Raw genomic sequence first — 17,357 nt, forward strand, 5'->3', positions numbered from 1 at the left:
CCCTGTATTGGAAACATCTCCCATGAATAATAACAAATAAATACGGGAGATGTTCCCAATGTGAGGCTTTGTGACGTGGGTGTCTGGAGGGATTTGTAAGGAGCAGACCCATACTCTTTGAGAGGAGGGGAATAGGTGCAGTGTTGCGCTAGTGAAACACCCTTTATACGAGATTCAAGTAGGGGTGTTTATGGTTCGGTTTAGAGAAAATCTTAAACCAAATTAATAAATTATGGTTTAAAAAATTTCCAAACCAAATCAAACCGTTTTGGTATAGAAACCAAGTCAGACCAAACCATTTTGTTATAGTTTGGTATGGTTTTTAATACGGTTGGAGAACTATGGACCATTCTTTGATTCTATCAACCTATAAAAATCAAAACTTTTATTTTATTATTTTATTATAAAATTAAAGAATTTATTATATATTTATAATTTTAAGATATATTATACTGTATATAACATTTATATATTATATTTTATATCATATATAATTTTGATTTACGGTTTGATTCGATTTATAAAATTCAAAAACTCAAACCAAAACCATAAACCACAAATTAACAAAATATAAAACCGAAGGTGCAGACCGAACCAAACTGTAAATTTAATTTGATTCGATTTGATTTTGCTTTTTGAAGCAAACAATGAACACCTCTTTATTTGAGCGTCTCATCACCAAAGAGCAAGGATATCTATAAAAGAAAAAAAAAAGACATTTTTTTTTTTAAGTATGAAAAATATCCACGACGCCCTCGTGTTACGACTACGTGGCCGTATCTTTGATCAAATAAGAAATAACAAGAAGCCAAGAATAAAAACGACTGGTACCTGTTTACACCACGTAGATGCAGTCCGAACAACAATCAAAATCCAAGGCACCCATTAAATTGCATTTTCTATTAACAAGAAAATCAGAATTGCATCCACGTACACCATCTCCATCCGGAAATCTATCATCATTCATCAATCCGAGCCTACAGTACTAATCGATTCTAGCAGAACCTTTACTGTGAATTCTTGACGCCCCTCCGTCCGCTCTTTATCTCCAATTTCAACACAGAACAAGACCCAGGCCAGCACAGTACTCCCTCGCCTCGCTCAGGGAGCTCGAATTCGACTTCACTGAAAAAACTCGATAATTCCTACGGAGAGAGAAGGTCTATTACTATTAGCCTATTACCAAGTAAACTTGGAAACAGCCAAAGCGAGCGAGCAATGGCTTCCATATCCAATCCCCTCCTCTCCTCAACTTTCCTTGGTACTCAACTCCACCTCTCTCCCCCCACCCCCAAAACTACCAAACCCTCTTTCCCTCTTTCTCTTATCACTAAAAGGAAATTCCTCATCACTAAATCCACTCTGAAAAGAAACCCCATTTCAAATTCAAACACCCTCAGAAACATCCCATCTCAGGCCACTTTGGCTGCCCTAATTTTCTCCTCCATTGCACAAAACCCTCCCGCGGCCCTGGCCATAGATAACAACATCAACACCCCATCTCCCCCACCTGCAATTGAAGCCGAAGCCACCAAGGCCAACCCCTCTGCATCCTCTCCTTTCTCCCAAAATCTTCTCCTTACTGCCCCAAAACCACAAGCCCAGTCGACATCTGATCTCCCTGAAGGTAGTCAATGGCGATACAGCGAATTCCTCAATGCAGTCAAGAAAGGAAAGGTCGAACGTGTTCGCTTCAGCAAAGACGGGAGTGCCCTCCAGCTCACCGCTGTCGATGGCCGTCGAGCCACCGTTACCGTCCCTAACGACCCAGATCTGATCGACATCCTCGCGATGAACGGCGTCGACATTTCCGTCTCGGAGGGTGACTCCGGCAACGGCCTTTTCAATTTCATCGGGAATCTTCTTTTCCCGTTCCTCGCCTTCGCTGGATTGTTCTTCCTCTTCCGACGAGCACAGGGAGGCCCAGGTGGCCCAGGCGGTCTCGGTGGTCCGATGGACTTCGGTAGGTCGAAATCCAAATTCCAGGAGGTCCCGGAGACTGGGGTGACTTTTGCTGATGTCGCCGGTGCCGACCAGGCGAAATTGGAATTGCAGGAGGTTGTTGATTTCTTAAAGAACCCGGACAAGTATACTGCACTTGGAGCGAAAATCCCTAAAGGTTGTCTCTTGGTCGGACCTCCTGGAACTGGAAAGACCCTTTTGGCCCGTGCCGTTGCTGGAGAAGCTGGAGTGCCGTTTTTCTCGTGTGCTGCGTCGGAGTTTGTGGAGTTGTTCGTAGGAGTTGGAGCATCGAGGGTTCGGGACTTGTTCGAAAAGGCAAAGTCCAAGGCCCCCTGCATTGTATTTATTGATGAAATTGATGCCGTGGGTAGGCAGCGTGGGGCTGGGCTCGGAGGTGGAAACGATGAGAGGGAGCAGACAATCAACCAGCTTCTGACGGAGATGGATGGGTTCTCTGGCAACAGTGGTGTGATCGTCCTGGCTGCCACCAACAGGCCGGACGTCCTTGATGCCGCATTGCTAAGGCCTGGTAGGTTCGATCGGCAGGTCACAGTCGACAGGCCTGATGTGGCCGGTAGAGTCAAGATACTTCAGGTTAGCTCAATTAATCTGAAGTCTGATCAAACGCTTTTTCCATGCTCTTCAAACCTTTCTTCTTATTAGAAATTTGTGAAATCATTAATCAATACTAACCTAGGAGCTCTGGAAAGGAAATTAAAGGGAACTGAAGTTAAGTAAATTGATTGAACAAAACTATTGGAAAGTTTCAAATTTAGAGAATAAAACTCTGCTTGAAAATATCATTTCTTGTTATCTTAAAATCGTTTATGATGTAGTTTCCTTTCAGTTAATAACTATTTTTTTTTCTTTCAACTCAAATAATAAAAACCTTCGGTTTGTCAGCAACAAATCTTTAGTGTGAGTAGAAAGAAGTAAAATCAGGCCATTTGTTCTTTTTTCACGGAAAAGAAGTCTTAAGAAAATTCATTTTGCAACAAATTGTTTTGATATATCTAATTGACTTAAACATGATTAAGTAGTCAAGCACTTGCTTATCCAATAGTATGGTCTTCAGTGATGATTTGCATCTCCTGCAACTTGTGTACTGACCAAGATAGAGATTAAAAATAATAAATGCCATTGGAGAACATTCTGGATGTAGTTATCCTGATGCAAGGATCAAATGCGGGGCAATGGAAGGGGAAACTATGTTAATTCTGAGAGGATACCAGCTATGCAGTAAGAGGCTTTATGTAATAATAACAATGGGCACAAACTGCAAATGTAACTTAATGGATCTGAAGAGTCAGAAGATACAACTCAACCTCTGTCATAATTGTCAAATATATATATAAAATTGCCTCTGTCTTCCTGAAATGTTCCTAGCTCTGCTGGGTCCAGTTAAATCTGCTCAAGTTCTATCAAGCTTTCTTTGAGGTGCCTAACATTTTTGAACTAGCACCTCCTGTGGACAGAATTATATGGTTCGTCCTTGCCAAATGGATCTCTGGTTTAACCAGTGATTAATCTAGATTCGGAGTAGACAAGTGATTAATGGGCAATTAATTGATAACCTGAAAATTATCAGCTCTTCTAGTCTGACCAATTGCTATATTTCAGTTCAATTTATTTATTTATTTATTTGTTTTTGTTTACTTTTTTTATGCACACATTCATTTGAAGCAACAATATCTTGACAATAATTTGTTCTTTAGACATTGATCCGAAGTCTATTCCTGCATATACATGCAGTTTTCGAATGGAAAATATCAGGCAATTTTTTCAAAAAGTAATAGAATATATTGTAGTTTTTCTTTTTTTTTTTTCAATAACACCGTTCTCTCTGTGACAGGTGCACTCCAGAGGAAAGGCACTTGCAAAGGATGTGGATTTTGAAAAGATTGCAAGAAGAACTCCTGGTTTTACAGGTGCTGATTTGCAAAACTTGATGAATGAAGCAGCCATTCTTGCAGCCAGGCGGGACCTCAAGGAGATAAGCAAAGACGAGATATCTGATGCTTTGGAGAGGATAATTGCTGGGCCTGAGAAGAAGAATGCAGTAGTGTCAGATGAGAAAAAGAAATTAGTTGCTTATCATGGTATGTTTTACCCACTGCTGTAGGTGCTACCTTCCGGAGTACTGCAATTTATGTCAACTGTTTAACATAATTCGAGCTATTTGCAGAGGCTGGGCATGCTCTGGTAGGTGCACTCATGCCAGAATATGATCCAGTTGCTAAGATCTCTATCATCCCTCGTGGGCAAGCTGGTGGGCTTACATTTTTTGCTCCAAGTGAAGAGCGGCTTGAGTCTGGGTTATACAGCAGAAGCTACCTGGAGAACCAAATGGCTGTAGCACTTGGTGGAAGGTTTGTCGTAGACCCATCTTTCTTATCATTCCATTAAATCAAAGAGTTGGTTTGTTAATCTTAGTGAAATAAATAACCTGTGGAGAGATCATCATCATCTGCATTTGGTAAAGAATTCATAAACAGACATTCAGATGATTCCTAACTAAATAATCCACTGCTGAACCAAATCAATGAACCATATGGTAAATAATCCATTGCTTTCAAGTCAGATTTAAAAATTGCATTGCGAGTTTCTAACCTTTTCAGCCAATTTGCCTTGTGCGCACTTGAGAGGAATTCAAATTGTCCACAAGTCTGGATCTGCTGTGTCCAGGATATTGTGACCTCAACAGTGTCCCCAATAAAATAAGTTAACTGTTTTTGGGCACATGTATGGGTTTTGTTTATTTGAATATTTATGGATGCATATTCCACCCAAACCGCCCCTTCCCCGCCCCCTCCCCCCTGGTATGAAAATAGAAATTGCAGCCTCATCAATCATGTTCTCTGGCCTTTGCTCCCTTTCTAGTTTCTCTTATTTCCTTTTTTTATCCAGTCCAAACACTTCCCTCTCTCATTTCTTTTCTTTTTTTCCAACCATTCTCACTAACTCTCTTCTTTCTAGTGAACCTTCATATCTACCATGGATTTCCATTTCCTAGTTAGAGGGCCTGCTTCTGAGTGCAAAGAGGGGGGATGCAACTGACCTCATTGTAGCATTGTTTGCCCTTTCTCAATAGAATACACGTGATGCCAAAAAAGAAAAAGAATACACGTTATGAAGAGCTCCCATTTACTCGTCGAAAAAAAAGAGCTCCCATTTGGGTTCCTTACTAACCTCAACCTTAGGACATCTCTGTTCTGTGGAGACGAGAAACCTCTGGGTTTCTATAGGGGATTTGGAATGAACATCATGATTGGCAGAAAACAAAATATGATTTATTTCTAATCTACACACTGCCGATGCAGGGTTGCGGAAGAGGTCATATTCGGGAAAGATAATGTCACAACTGGAGCTTCCAACGACTTCATGCAGGTTTCACGTGTGGCTAGGCAGATGGTTGAACGGTTTGGATTCAGTAAAAGGATCGGACAGGTTGCCATTGGTGGACCTGGTGGCAATCCCTTCTTAGGTCAACAGGTAAAGAGTGTTTTTACCTCTTTTTGTATATTTATTTATTATTATTATTATTTCTTTTTTTTAGAGGGGGGGAGGTGATTATGGATTAGAGTTTTTTGATCTAGCTTGGTGGCATTTGCCACCTGTTAATTTTATGAAGTGCCACTTCATAAAACGTTTCGCCCACACAATTTCAATGTGTGATTTATTTCTGTTTCTTCAAATGGTCGTGGTGTCTTAAGCCATGGTGTTGCATTCCTGTTTTGACTCCACATAAATGATTTTATTTTAACGTCCAAAAAATGATATGATTGAGCACATTCAACTTCAAACGGCAACACCACTTTTTACCTAGGTTATGCAAGGGATAATGTAAAAAAAAAAAAGGTAAATTACAGACTGCCATCTACTTTGGGAGTTGTGACACTTAGGGTTGGTTCGCAGTTGGAATTGGAATCTAAATCCTCTGGAATTGGAACCGGAATGCTCCATTCCCGTAGTCTGTTTGGTTCAAGACCCAGACAGGAATGGGAATGGGAATTAGAATCAGCAGGAATAGGATTTCATTCCCAAGGGAAGGGCAGGGAATGGCCATTCCCTCAAATGGTGAAATGCCATTCAGCAGGAATGGGAATGGGATTCCCATTACACCCAACCAAACAGTTGGAATCAAAATAACCTATTCCAATTCTGATTCCAAACCCCTATTTCCGCAAATGAAATGGGGCCTTAGTTCCCATGAACTTTCGTTTGTGACAAAGACCCACTCTTTTTAGATTTCGGCATTTTGCCCCCACTCTGTTAGTGGACTTGACAGTAAAGATCAAATTTTGTATTCTATTGTATTTTTCTATCAGTACTTTCCTTTTTTTTGTCTGCAATTTTCTGTATTTTTGTAATATTTTTTTCAATTTCCTTTTTGTTGCATTTTTTTTTTTTTGCAATTCAGTGTTTTCTTTATTTTTTGTATTTTGTTTTAGTTTACAATTTCCTGCTTTTCCTTAGGCTCAGTCTGGAAAGAGTACAAATACAATTTGCACTTTACACATTTGTATTTGTACTCTTTCCAAACTGAGCCTTATTTTCTGTTTTTTATTGTATTTTATCAATTTTGCACAAAATGGTCTTATAAAATGATACAAGGTCAATTTAGGGTTTTAGAAATATTTAAATATGCACATGGAAGTTACTTGAGAATGCTTTTGAAGTCGACTTTTGGAATGCTAATGGTGGTGGCAAATTTGCCCAAACCAGAAAGAGGTCTTTGTTACAAATGAAACTTTGGGAGGTTAAGTAATCACTACCCAAAGTACATGTGGTAGTCTGTAATTTACCCAGAAAAAACATTTCCCAGTAGAAGGCATTTCACATTGATTCTCCTATGTGGTGTCAATTTGTTTCTATTTTAACTGTAATAAAATATTTTAGTGTATTTTGTGTCGAAAGACTCAGAACATCTCCCTTTTCCATTTTTTTTGGATCCAACCATATTATTAGCAAAGCAAACAAGTGATGGACCTTACACATGGGAATTGATTTCCAAACTTAGGAAACCTCTAAATTTCGATTTCTGAATCAAAATTTTATTTGAATACCGAAATGTGTCGGATTAATTTCAAGAACCAGACTCGAGGATGAGAAATCCAGCTTTTTTTTAAAGATGTTAGTGATTTTAAATTGTGAAATGGCATAAATGATTAATCTGGAGGAAACATGGTTTTTATCGTTTAATGATTCTCTATCTTCATATGATTAAAAGGTCTGTCCGGTATTTGTCTTGTTTCCAGATGTCATCCCAGAAGGATTATTCAATGGCCACTGCAGATGTAGTGGATGCAGAAGTGAGAGAACTGGTAGAGAGGGCATATGCAAGGGCCACGCAGATCATTACGACCCATATTGACATCCTCCACAAGCTTGCTCAACTTCTTATGGAGAAAGAGACCGTGGATGGGGAAGAGTTCATGAGCCTCTTCATTGACGGCAAGGCGGAGTTATACGTTGCTTAACCCACCCACCTATCACCTCTTAAAATTCTTGTTGTATTATAATATTATTTAATAAGACACATACACATCTTGAAAAAAGAAATTATTTCCTTAGAATGGAGAAAAAAATGGAAAATATAGAGTGAAGAAAAAAGGAACATGCATTGATATATAAAGAAAAAAACTTGGGTTCCCCTCACATTTTTTCTTTTGGGTTGAGAAGCCAACTTCCCAACTGGATTGATTGATTTGATTACACATGCTCGGTGTGCTCCTTCCTATCAACAACTGCATGGTGAATGCATTATCATAAATATGAATATGGTCGAACTCGAATCTCATTCTCATGGATCATTGCCTCTCATCTTCTTTGCCTCTTTTCTAGTCCCGCAGCCTCGTTTAACATGTCAGCTGCATCTTTGTGCATGTCAAGCTTCGCCAGGGCAACTGCCTGCATGTAGAAGGCCGTGGGCCAATCTGGATAAACACATTGTGCTTGCATTGCATCTCGTAGAGCAGCATCTGGTTGGTCACTAAGGAGATAGCATAGGCTCCGCCGTGCATAAACAGTTGGAGAAATCATTGTTCCCGCGTCTATAAACTGCGAAAAAGGAATGACGTTAAAACACCAAAGAAAATAAAGGAAATGTTTTGCTCAGGCTGATGACCGAAATATCAGACGTTATAGGAGCTAAAAGCAAAAAAACAAAAAAAAAAAAACTAAATAGCTAAAAGAAAAACAATAGATCAAACACTGATGGATCTTTGGATTCACAAAATGATAGAATAGGTAGTCAAATATAGAGCTGCAAATTACATCTTTTTGTCCAAATTCAAATCAAACCCAAACCAATGTTATGCTTATATCTACATAAAATTAATGTATAATATAAAATCTAAACCTATCTGAATCAAAACTTAAATCAGATGGAATGGATTCAATTGGAATTCAAATATTAAAAGAACTAGGTATATCTGATTTAATCCATTGCAGCCCTCGTCAAATAAGATTTTAGAAACCGCACTAGGCAATTGAGAATTGGCACCATCCCTCAGGCCCTATAGTTGATCAGGAAAACACCAAGAACCAAAACCTATGGGGGGAACGCCTTCCAACTCAGATGGTTTCTGGGTCTTAGTATTTGGTGATACTTCTTTCCACTTCCTTCACAGGTTGTGACCTTTTCCTTTTCTTGGGTTGTCACTTTTTTTTTCACGTTATGTTTTTCCCTTCTGTCATTTTTAAATAATTTTCATCAACTCATGGATTGGTAGTAAGCTGATTAACCTCACGTTTGCTTTTAAGATTGATGAAACAATCACTATTTCAAAATTCTCCATAAGAACATGTTTATATGGAGATAGAATTTGCTAAACGCAATAGCTGTTCAGAAGGCTGTGGAACCAATGATAACATTCCGCACCAGTCATAAAATGCATGGGCCCCACCACAGCCTGCTAAACAACTAAAGCGTTCAGCTAATCCAATTTCGTTTATATGAAAACAAAAACTTGTTACAGACATGAAATAATTCCCTTCACCACACCAGAAATAGAACACTCACCTGAGAATAACAATCAATGGCAGTTTTAAAATCCTTATCACGGAATGCAAAGTCCCCACGTTTCCTGGCCTCCAGCATATCTCGCATTTGTTGTGTCCATTCTTGGAAGGACAACTGCAAAAATAAACATCAAAAGAACCATAAGAAAAGCACCAAAAGGCATCTCCCAGACTCCCCATTCATGAGTCAGGATCTAGTCATAAGATTGCCCCAACAGCCATTGCAGCCATGCACTGGGAACATCTTCCTTGTCCTTCATGGCAAGATGTTCCTGATGTACAACTGCAATGATTATTGGGATCAGTTGTTGGGACCAGATCCAGACTACCCATACATACAAATCAATTACCTCATTGGTTCCTTCATCATCTCTATAGTGTGCCATCACTAAAATCTGATGGATTGCTGTAAGGTCCATGCGTGAACAGGCCTCTCCCATTGGAGAGAGAGGATGTTGGGGTGCAGTGGGGGCCTCCTCCTGCTTTGGTATTCCCATCATTTCATAAGATGGCACCTGTATGAAGAGAATCACAGAGGTCGGATCAGAACCAAGATTATCCTGATAAGCTGTTCTTACATTCTCATAAAAATGAAAACAAAAAGCATCTCAGTGAAGTAGAAATAAATTGTTTTTGCATGGATGCACAATAAGAATGTAGTAGCTCTGGCCCAACACTTTATTCAAGGTTCTTATTGCATTTTTCAAGCATGCAAAAATAGAGACCATAAGCAAAGATAGGAAATTACATCGGGTTTTGTATTTAATGGAGAAAGTGTGGCAACAAGGTTCTTTGTATTGGGCCGCTCCCTAGGTTCATATTGCAAACATCGAGAGGCAAGGCCAATGACTTCTGTTGCTTCTTCTGTGGAAAAGTTTCCCTCTAAATGTGAATCCATTAAGAGAAGTATGCTTTTACCTCGTATCATATCAAGTGCCTGCACTCATACAAAGATTAAATAATCAAGGATCTTAAATATTATTTCAAACTAGAATAAATTGGACATATATAAACATAAAATTTCCAACCACACCAAACATTCTAGCTAAGTATCATGCCATGATCAACCAATGTCAAGTAAAGGTAATAGGACACTGATAATTTGTACATATGAGTCATTCACACTATAAGGCACTCCTCTACTTGAGAACTGTATTAGCTCTTTTTGTGGGGTTTCCCCTTGTATAATTCTTGATCTTTTACTAAAAAAGAAAAAAAAAAGATGTGATTTGTAGGTTTCTTCTACATTTACTCAAAACAGAAATTTGATATATGTACCTTAGTGACTTAAGTCTTTTTTTTAGGTGAAAAACCATAGTGACTCACCATATGAATTGATCAGCTAGGATCAGTCAATTAATCTCAACCATCTCCAAATGATTTACCAATGTTTTAATAACCACCACCATTGCCTGAACACTGTTGAACCTTCGTATCCTACACCTCCACCATTGCCCACACTCCACAACTTGTTTCATCTCCCCCTTACCACCACCTTTCTTATCTCTACCTTCTCCACCACAAACAATCCATTCATCTCCATTTTATATATGCCTAACCTTTACCATTGCTCCCACCACCAGCCCTTTGTTATTTCTGTTTATCCCATCCTAATAATCTCTACTAAAATCCCCATTGCAAATACCAACTCCTCCCCTATTCAGTCTCAATTTTTGCTTCAAAAATTATAAAATGGTCTGATTTTAACTCATTATTACCACCATTAGGGGGTTCAATATTATACCAAGGCATAGTTAAGTCACAGAAAACAGAACAGGGGTTAAGTGTCACACCCCTAAAGTACAGGGGAGATCCATGTAATTTTTCTTTCTTTTTGGAAAAGGTGGGATTTACTGATCACTTAAAAGAAAAAATTGTAGTGTTTGAAAGTAAATAGGCTAGAAATTTCCAAAAAAAAAAAACAGAAAGAAGGGAAATGAATTAAATTAGCAGATTTATACATGTTAGATAGTCCTCCAGACCAATGGAGGACATATTACTGGTAATCCCAAAAAAGAGAGAACACTATGAAGCATCCAAATAGTTCTTGTTGGATGCTCACACTTCAGATGGTCCATAGGCATATTGTCACCATCTTCAGCATCCAGCATGAAGAACTTATTCAAATGAAAAATGGTTGTTTTGGATTGGTATTATTTTGTTATTTCTTGTGTATGGTCGACCTCTAGTGATTTTTTTTTCTGTTTTTGATAAATGCATCTAGTGATGATTTCCCTTCCCACCACACATTCAAATAAGTTAAGGAATAACTCCTACTACTTTTTAATGAATTATGTTGATCTTGTCAATCGTGACAAATATGGGGAATGGAAGATATTCATAGAAACAGTCTTCCTATATCAACTTAAGTACATATTAACTCCACTCTTCTCAGACTTAATCCCATGTATTTGGGGTTAGTTACACAAACCCTGTCCTGCCATTGTGCTTTATCAACAACCATGTTTTCTGTCAAAATGTAAGTCCATAAATCTCTTTTACCACCTCAGGCTACCTTTTTCTAATCATGATTCCACTGGTTTAGAACTTCCATCTCAGCTTGTCCATAAAAAAGTCTGAATGGGCTATAGAAGTAAAAGAGCTTACATGACTTGGAGGGATGTGCTTTCCACTAAGAAGATCCAAGAGGACTGTACCAAAACTGAAGACAACACTTTCAGGAGTGACCCTCCCTACAAATATACACATCATCATTGTTTCAGATGGAATTAGTTGAAATCAACCAAGACTGGACTAGTAGTCAAAACCAAAGAAGAATAGCCATTATTGTAATACAATGATAAAACAGTTCACACTCCATAGATTGTCGTGCAAAATATTCAAGAACAAGGTGAAGAAATCAGCTTGTTACTTTCTTCCCAACTGGATGCTACAGTACAGTATACCAACATCATGTTCTATGTAGGTGGCATGACATCGTTATTCTGAATCAAAAGGACTAAATTTTCAATTATACAGTTAAAGAGAAATGAATTTGTGAAAACTAACATATGAATGGCTAAATGTTTCTATAGAGGTAGCTTTTTACAATTACCAGAAGGAAACATATGGTGAACAAATCTGAGGCATGGTAAGAAAAATGTGTATTAGTATATTCCAAATAAGTTTTAAATTCATCAAACACTCTTCATCTCATCTTAATTCAACTGTTGTCAAATTGTGGACCAAATCCTGATTGCTAATGAAAATACAGATGATAAGATGAAAAAAAGGGGAAGAAAGAGTACTTTGCAAGTTGGATTAGCAAAGGCCTATGATTTGGTGGACTACAAGTTTATTATTGAGATCTCAGAGAAAGTTGTTTTTAGTAACAAGTGGTGTAAATGGCTTAAAGGATGTATTAGTTCTTGTCATTACTCCATTTTGGTCAATGGAGTGGCAAGAGATTTCTTCCCTGCAAAGAGAGGTTTGAGACAAGGGGTTCCCCCCTCCTCTTTCTTGTTCACTTTGGTGGCTGGTGTGTTGAGTAGAATGATCATTCAAGCAAACAAGCCTTTAAATCTTTCTCAGTAGATGGTATACTAAGATCATTGGAAACAATGACAAGTCCACAATTGTAAAAGGCATGTAGTTGTCTCTGAATGGAAATCCCCTTCACAATTCACACAATAACAGTGTAAAACTGAACTTTGATGGAAGCTCTGTGGGTAAGTCTGGACCGTCAAGAATTGGAGTGTTAGAAATGAAGGTGTGGTGGTAGCATTTTACTTGGAACTGATTGAGCATGGAGACTCACTAAAAGCTGAGGTCCCATCTCTCTTACAAGGACTGAAATTAGCCAAACAGCTTGAATTGAAGAAGGTGGAGGTTGATGGAGACTCAAAGCTAGTTATTTCTTCAATGAGCTGCAACAATCCAATCCGGGTGCTTGGAATATTCAGGCAAACTATAAGAGAGAAGAATATTGACTACATAGGTGGAAGCTACTTTCAGGTGGGTGAAAAGAATGGGAAATGGATTGGCTGACGTCCCAGCAAAGCAAAGGGTTTACAGGGAAGAACTCTTTTGGGCAGAATTGTTTTGTTTTTTTTTATCAATAACCACAGATTTCATTAATAAGGGAATAAAGTTACAAAGAATGGGAGCTAAAAATTCTTAGCTTCCCTAGGCATGAGAATACAACCGACTTAAAAACACAAAAACCTACAACTGAGCTCAAAACTCAGAAGCCCTATTAACCCCTTGTCTGGCTAATCCATCAGCAAAGGAATTAGCATTTCTTTTTACCCAAGTACATTGGACTTCCATATCCTTGATCAGCCATTTAAACTTTCTCTTCTCATTGTTGTAGCTCCACATCTTAGCAGTGTCTTCTTTCAACCAGTCCACTACAATCGCAGAATCTCCCTCAATAATCAGTTTCTTAGCATTAATTTCTTTGGCCCTTTGAACCCCTTTCAAGGCTGCTAACACCTCAGCCCTCAAGGAGTCTCCCACTCCAATTGGGCCAGAAAACAAAGCTAACCTCTCTCATCTCTTAATACCCCCCCCCCCCCAATACCCAAAGGCCCTGGATTCCCCATACTACTACCATCAAAATTTAGTTTGATAAAACCAGGAGGAGGGTTCCAATTGAGATTCGAAGTCTTCTTTCTTGAAATTGAGCTAGCAACTTCTTTCCAATTTCTTAACATATCATTTGTTGAAAAATCTGTGAACTCATTCATTGTCTTCAGCCAATGTATTACCCAAAAAAAAATGAATGGGTTGCTGGATTAATTTCCAGCATCATATGTAATGATTTAATTCTCAATTAATGAAAGTAATTTCTGTTGCTGATCCCCCAAAAAAATCAAGTGTGGTCAAAACTTTCACAAGCTGTTTGGTCACCAATAGATCATACCAACAGATTTATAAACATTAGATGATTCTTATCCAGCAAAAGGTTTTGCAGTAAGGTTGTATATCATGGTATCTTGCTCCCTTTTTGATCTATTGGTGTCTTCGGAAAGAAAGGAAACAACAGGATTTTTTATCAGTAAATGGTGTCCCAAGCTTATTTTGATCAGGAGGATAGAGAACCTAATTTATTTTGGGTATCAATGCATAATTTCAATCATCATGTAGAGACCATGCTTTCTTCTATAACAAGCACAAAAATGGGCTCATCTCTTGAACCTTTTTCTCTTTCAAATATATAAAAAAGTGTAACCAGAATACCAGATACATTACTGACTAAAAGAAGAACAGTATTTATTCCCAAACTTCAAAGAATCATAAAGTAGAAATGAAAGATTGCAATAAGCTTCAGCTATTGTGGGTTTGGGATGTTTATGTCAAAACCCTTTAAACCCTAATGATTTCTCTTAAAGAGACATTTTCTATAGGAATGAACCACAATGTGTGAACAAATTCAATACTTAGGCTAGCAGTAATCATTGTAGAATGATCTTTCCTTATTCAAAGTTGAATAAGATTTATCTAATGTGGGTTATTGATGTTAACAAGCAAGGAGTAGATGCACAACAAGCAAAACCATAAATTTGAGGACCAAGAGTAAGTGATACCATTCCGAGGCTAACTACACCATAGGGTGGATGATTTGATCATGTACTTATTTTAAATCTTAAAAAATTCTATCAGTCACTCATCAAAAAACAAAAAAGAAAAAAAGAGAAATGATACCATTTCATAGGTAATTATAAAAAGATACCATTTCGTAGGTACTCCGGAGGAGTGTAAGCAAGATTTGTACTATAACTTTTCCCATCCCTGCTATTTTTCATAAGTCCAAAACAAGAAAGCCGAGGATCACCATCCTACAAGGGCAAATAGAACCATCAAACCATTTGGAAGTTAAAGACACATTACATCATTTGAATAGTACTATGCAAAGGTGAACTGCATAAGAAATGAAGAAATCTGTATAATTGCATGATATAGAAGTTAGATAAGTTTTATTCTTTGGAATTACATAACAATAGAACACTGAAAAAAAATAAATATTGAAATTGAGAAAAGAGATGAATAATAACACCTCATCAAAGAGGACTCTATAAGCATTCAAGTCATGATACAGAGGCCGGCCTTCAGTACTGCAATATTCTAAAGCTTCAGCAATATATAAAGCAACTCTTAAGCGCATGGCCCACTCAATGGTTTGATTTTCCCCTGTGAAAAAGAAGAATTAGCATCTAGGTTTTACATCTATTCGTACAAAGGAAGCAGGAGAATTGGCATACAGATTTATTAGAGCTATATACACTCAGCTGAAAGGGAGGACTAAAACTTATGTAGCTAACCTGAGATGGGGAGGGAAAATCTCAAGTTGAACTAAGATGAGTTAATTAATACCTCTTACAACTAAAGCCAATAAACTAAATTCATAATCATCAGTTAGGACTTACAGAAAAGAAACGCAAGGAAATATGAGGCGATTGACCATAAATGCAAAAGCTATTGAAATGAGGATAAAATAATTGCATTAGTTGGACCATTCAATTTGATCTCGTCTGACAACTCGTATCAAATAATATTACCAACTTATTAGACTCAGACAAGGAATACCCAATGAAAATTTAATCCAACAAAAGCTACAAATGCAATACCCCAGGAATGCTGCTAGGGACTTTAGCCATTTATTCATGTTCCCACAGACCCACTTTACTACGCCACCACAACGAGATGAATCTCAATCAGGTGCCCAGAAAGTTACCCATTAAGATCAAGCAATTGATTGCGAAAGTCACGAATATCTTCCAAACAAGTGGTTTGTATTTGACTCCATAATTTTAGCCAGCTTGAAATAATCAAAGAATTTCATAATGCCCCAAGAATAGTTCAAATTTTGCAACCAGATATATGAAGAAGTAAGATTAGAACAAAAGGGAGGCGCACATACAGTGGAATAGATGCTTAGCGAGGGTATCGTTGGGCATATACTCTGCAACAAGCAGCCTCTCATCACCGTCGCAGCAGTAACCGATCAAATTTGCAATCCTTTGATGCCGCAACTTTCCCACACCCAATGCTTCATCCTAAAAACCAAAAAAGAAACAGCAATAATCAGCACATCATTAAAAAGCATATCTATAAAATCGAAATAAAGAAAGAAAAAGAGAATTAAGGACAAAAAATAAAATGAGGAAAGAGGGAAAAAAATGGAGGAGGCGGGCTTATACAGCAAACTGCTTGGGATCGGGCCAGGCCGTCTTGGTGAATTTCTTGACAGCGATCCATTGTCGATTCTGGAGGCGACCCTTGTAGACGAGATTAGGGGCCTTTTCGCCGCTCTCTGAGACGATGTTGTCGGAGCTGAAGTTATTGGTGGCGGCTCTAAGGTCGGAAAGAGAGAACTCCGAGAAAGGAGGAACGCCACCAGCGGCAGCTCCTGCAGGACCATCGTCGGCGGAGGGAGGAGGGTGGTTGAAGGGCGGGTTTTGGTTGTGCTGATTCTGCTTTTTCTCTTTATCCGGGTCAGCTTCGGTAAGGAGAGAGGATTCACAGCAGCCCATGACTGTTCCTTTTTTTTTCCTTTCAAAATTTTGCTCCTTGTTCCTTGGTTGTTGAGGCCCTGGTTGGGAGGAGGAGAAACAGAAAAGGGAGCGAAGACAGACAGAGAGAAAGAAAGAGAAAGAAAAATTGAGAATTGGCTCTCCTGCTTTTCCGGTTTTCCCCTCTCTCCCTGTCTATCCCGTCTTGTTTGTGAGTCTGTGTTTTGTGTATGAAAAGAAAGGAGAGAGAGAGAGAGAGATCTACTAATGATGGGGCTTAGGGAGCCTCGGAGGGGAAACGGCCCTCTCTCTCTCTCTTCTCCCCCCTTTCTTTTTTTTTTTTTTTTCTTTCTTTCTTTCTTTCCACTTTCCACACTCACCTGTCCCTATCTCTCTTCTTCTCTTATTATTTTTTATTGTATTCAATCAATGGAGTTCTCCTTCTCCCTCTCTCTCTCCCTCTCCCCTCCTCGTCTTTCCTCCATCAGTCATTCGGTTCATTCCTTTTCTCTCTCCCCTCCCCTCTTCAAATTCAATACCAAGGAATCTATTTTAAAGAAGGGTATTATCGTCCTAAACCCATTTCTATATATAATTTGAGTACACGGTCGGTTGTTGGTTTGTTGGGCAGGGGATGAGAGAGATATATAGAATGAGACGAATATGAGTTTAGGACCTCCGACACATAAACCGGGTCCGGGCATATCATGTTCATGTAATGTAACCATTATTGTATTTATACGTTGTAACTCCACTTCACCTACTTGGCGTCTCCCCTCATTTATTATTCGTTCGCTGCCACGTGTACGTACGTACGTTGCACGTGCAACGATCAGATTTGGAATTGCTGTTAGCTCTGACGTAAGGCCAAGGCAACTATGACATTATCCGGTAAACATCATTAAAATAACATTCTAT

At 38.6% G+C, this 17,357-nt stretch overlaps 2 protein-coding genes across 2 annotated transcripts; one reads left to right on the top strand and one right to left on the bottom strand.

Moving 5' to 3' along the window:
* The first annotated feature begins 844 nt into the window (after positions 1–844).
* VAR1 (FtsH extracellular protease family) lies at positions 845–7,620 on the top strand. Its single transcript, XM_010244551.3, has 5 exons — positions 845–2,556; positions 3,815–4,061; positions 4,148–4,331; positions 5,283–5,454; positions 7,221–7,620. The coding sequence occupies exons 1-5, from the start codon at positions 1,219–1,221 to the stop codon at positions 7,440–7,442; spliced, it is 2,163 nt and encodes a 720-aa protein (XP_010242853.1). The 5' UTR covers positions 845–1,218; the 3' UTR covers positions 7,443–7,620.
* Positions 7,512–16,940, bottom strand: LOC104587098 (serine/threonine-protein kinase BSK1-like). Its single transcript, XM_010244552.3, has 9 exons — positions 16,128–16,940; positions 15,848–15,983; positions 14,984–15,117; positions 14,660–14,765; positions 11,593–11,678; positions 9,734–9,922; positions 9,336–9,500; positions 8,987–9,100; positions 7,512–8,022 (listed from the first exon to the last, which is right to left on the bottom strand). The coding sequence occupies exons 1-9, from the start codon at positions 16,458–16,460 to the stop codon at positions 7,783–7,785; spliced, it is 1,503 nt and encodes a 500-aa protein (XP_010242854.1). The 5' UTR covers positions 16,461–16,940; the 3' UTR covers positions 7,512–7,782.
* Between the last annotated feature and the right edge of the window lie 417 nt (positions 16,941–17,357).

Source organism: Nelumbo nucifera, chromosome 6, assembly GCF_055504915.1.
Source record: "Nelumbo nucifera cultivar China Antique chromosome 6, China Antique-T2T, whole genome shotgun sequence".
NCBI classification, from domain to species: Eukaryota; Viridiplantae; Streptophyta; class Magnoliopsida; order Proteales; family Nelumbonaceae; genus Nelumbo; species Nelumbo nucifera.

Coding starts and splice junctions, on each gene's coding strand:
- VAR1 (XM_010244551.3), top strand. CDS start 1,219: ATGGCTTCCATATCCAATCCCCTCCTCTCCTCAACTTTCCTTGGTACT. Junction 4,332..5,282: donor GCTGTAGCACTTGGTGGAAG/GTTTGTCGTAGA, acceptor CTGCCGATGCAG/GGTTGCGGAAGAGGTCATAT. Junction 5,455..7,220: donor ATCCCTTCTTAGGTCAACAG/GTAAAGAGTGTT, acceptor TCTTGTTTCCAG/ATGTCATCCCAGAAGGATTA.
- LOC104587098 (XM_010244552.3), bottom strand. CDS start 16,460: ATGGGCTGCTGTGAATCCTCTCTCCTTACCGAAGCTGACCCGGATAAA. Junction 14,766..14,983: donor ATAGAGTCCTCTTTGATGAG/GTGTTATTATTC, acceptor TTGCCCTTGTAG/GATGGTGATCCTCGGCTTTC. Junction 9,101..9,335: donor ATGATGAAGGAACCAATGAG/GTAATTGATTTG, acceptor TTATTTTTGCAG/TTGTCCTTCCAAGAATGGAC.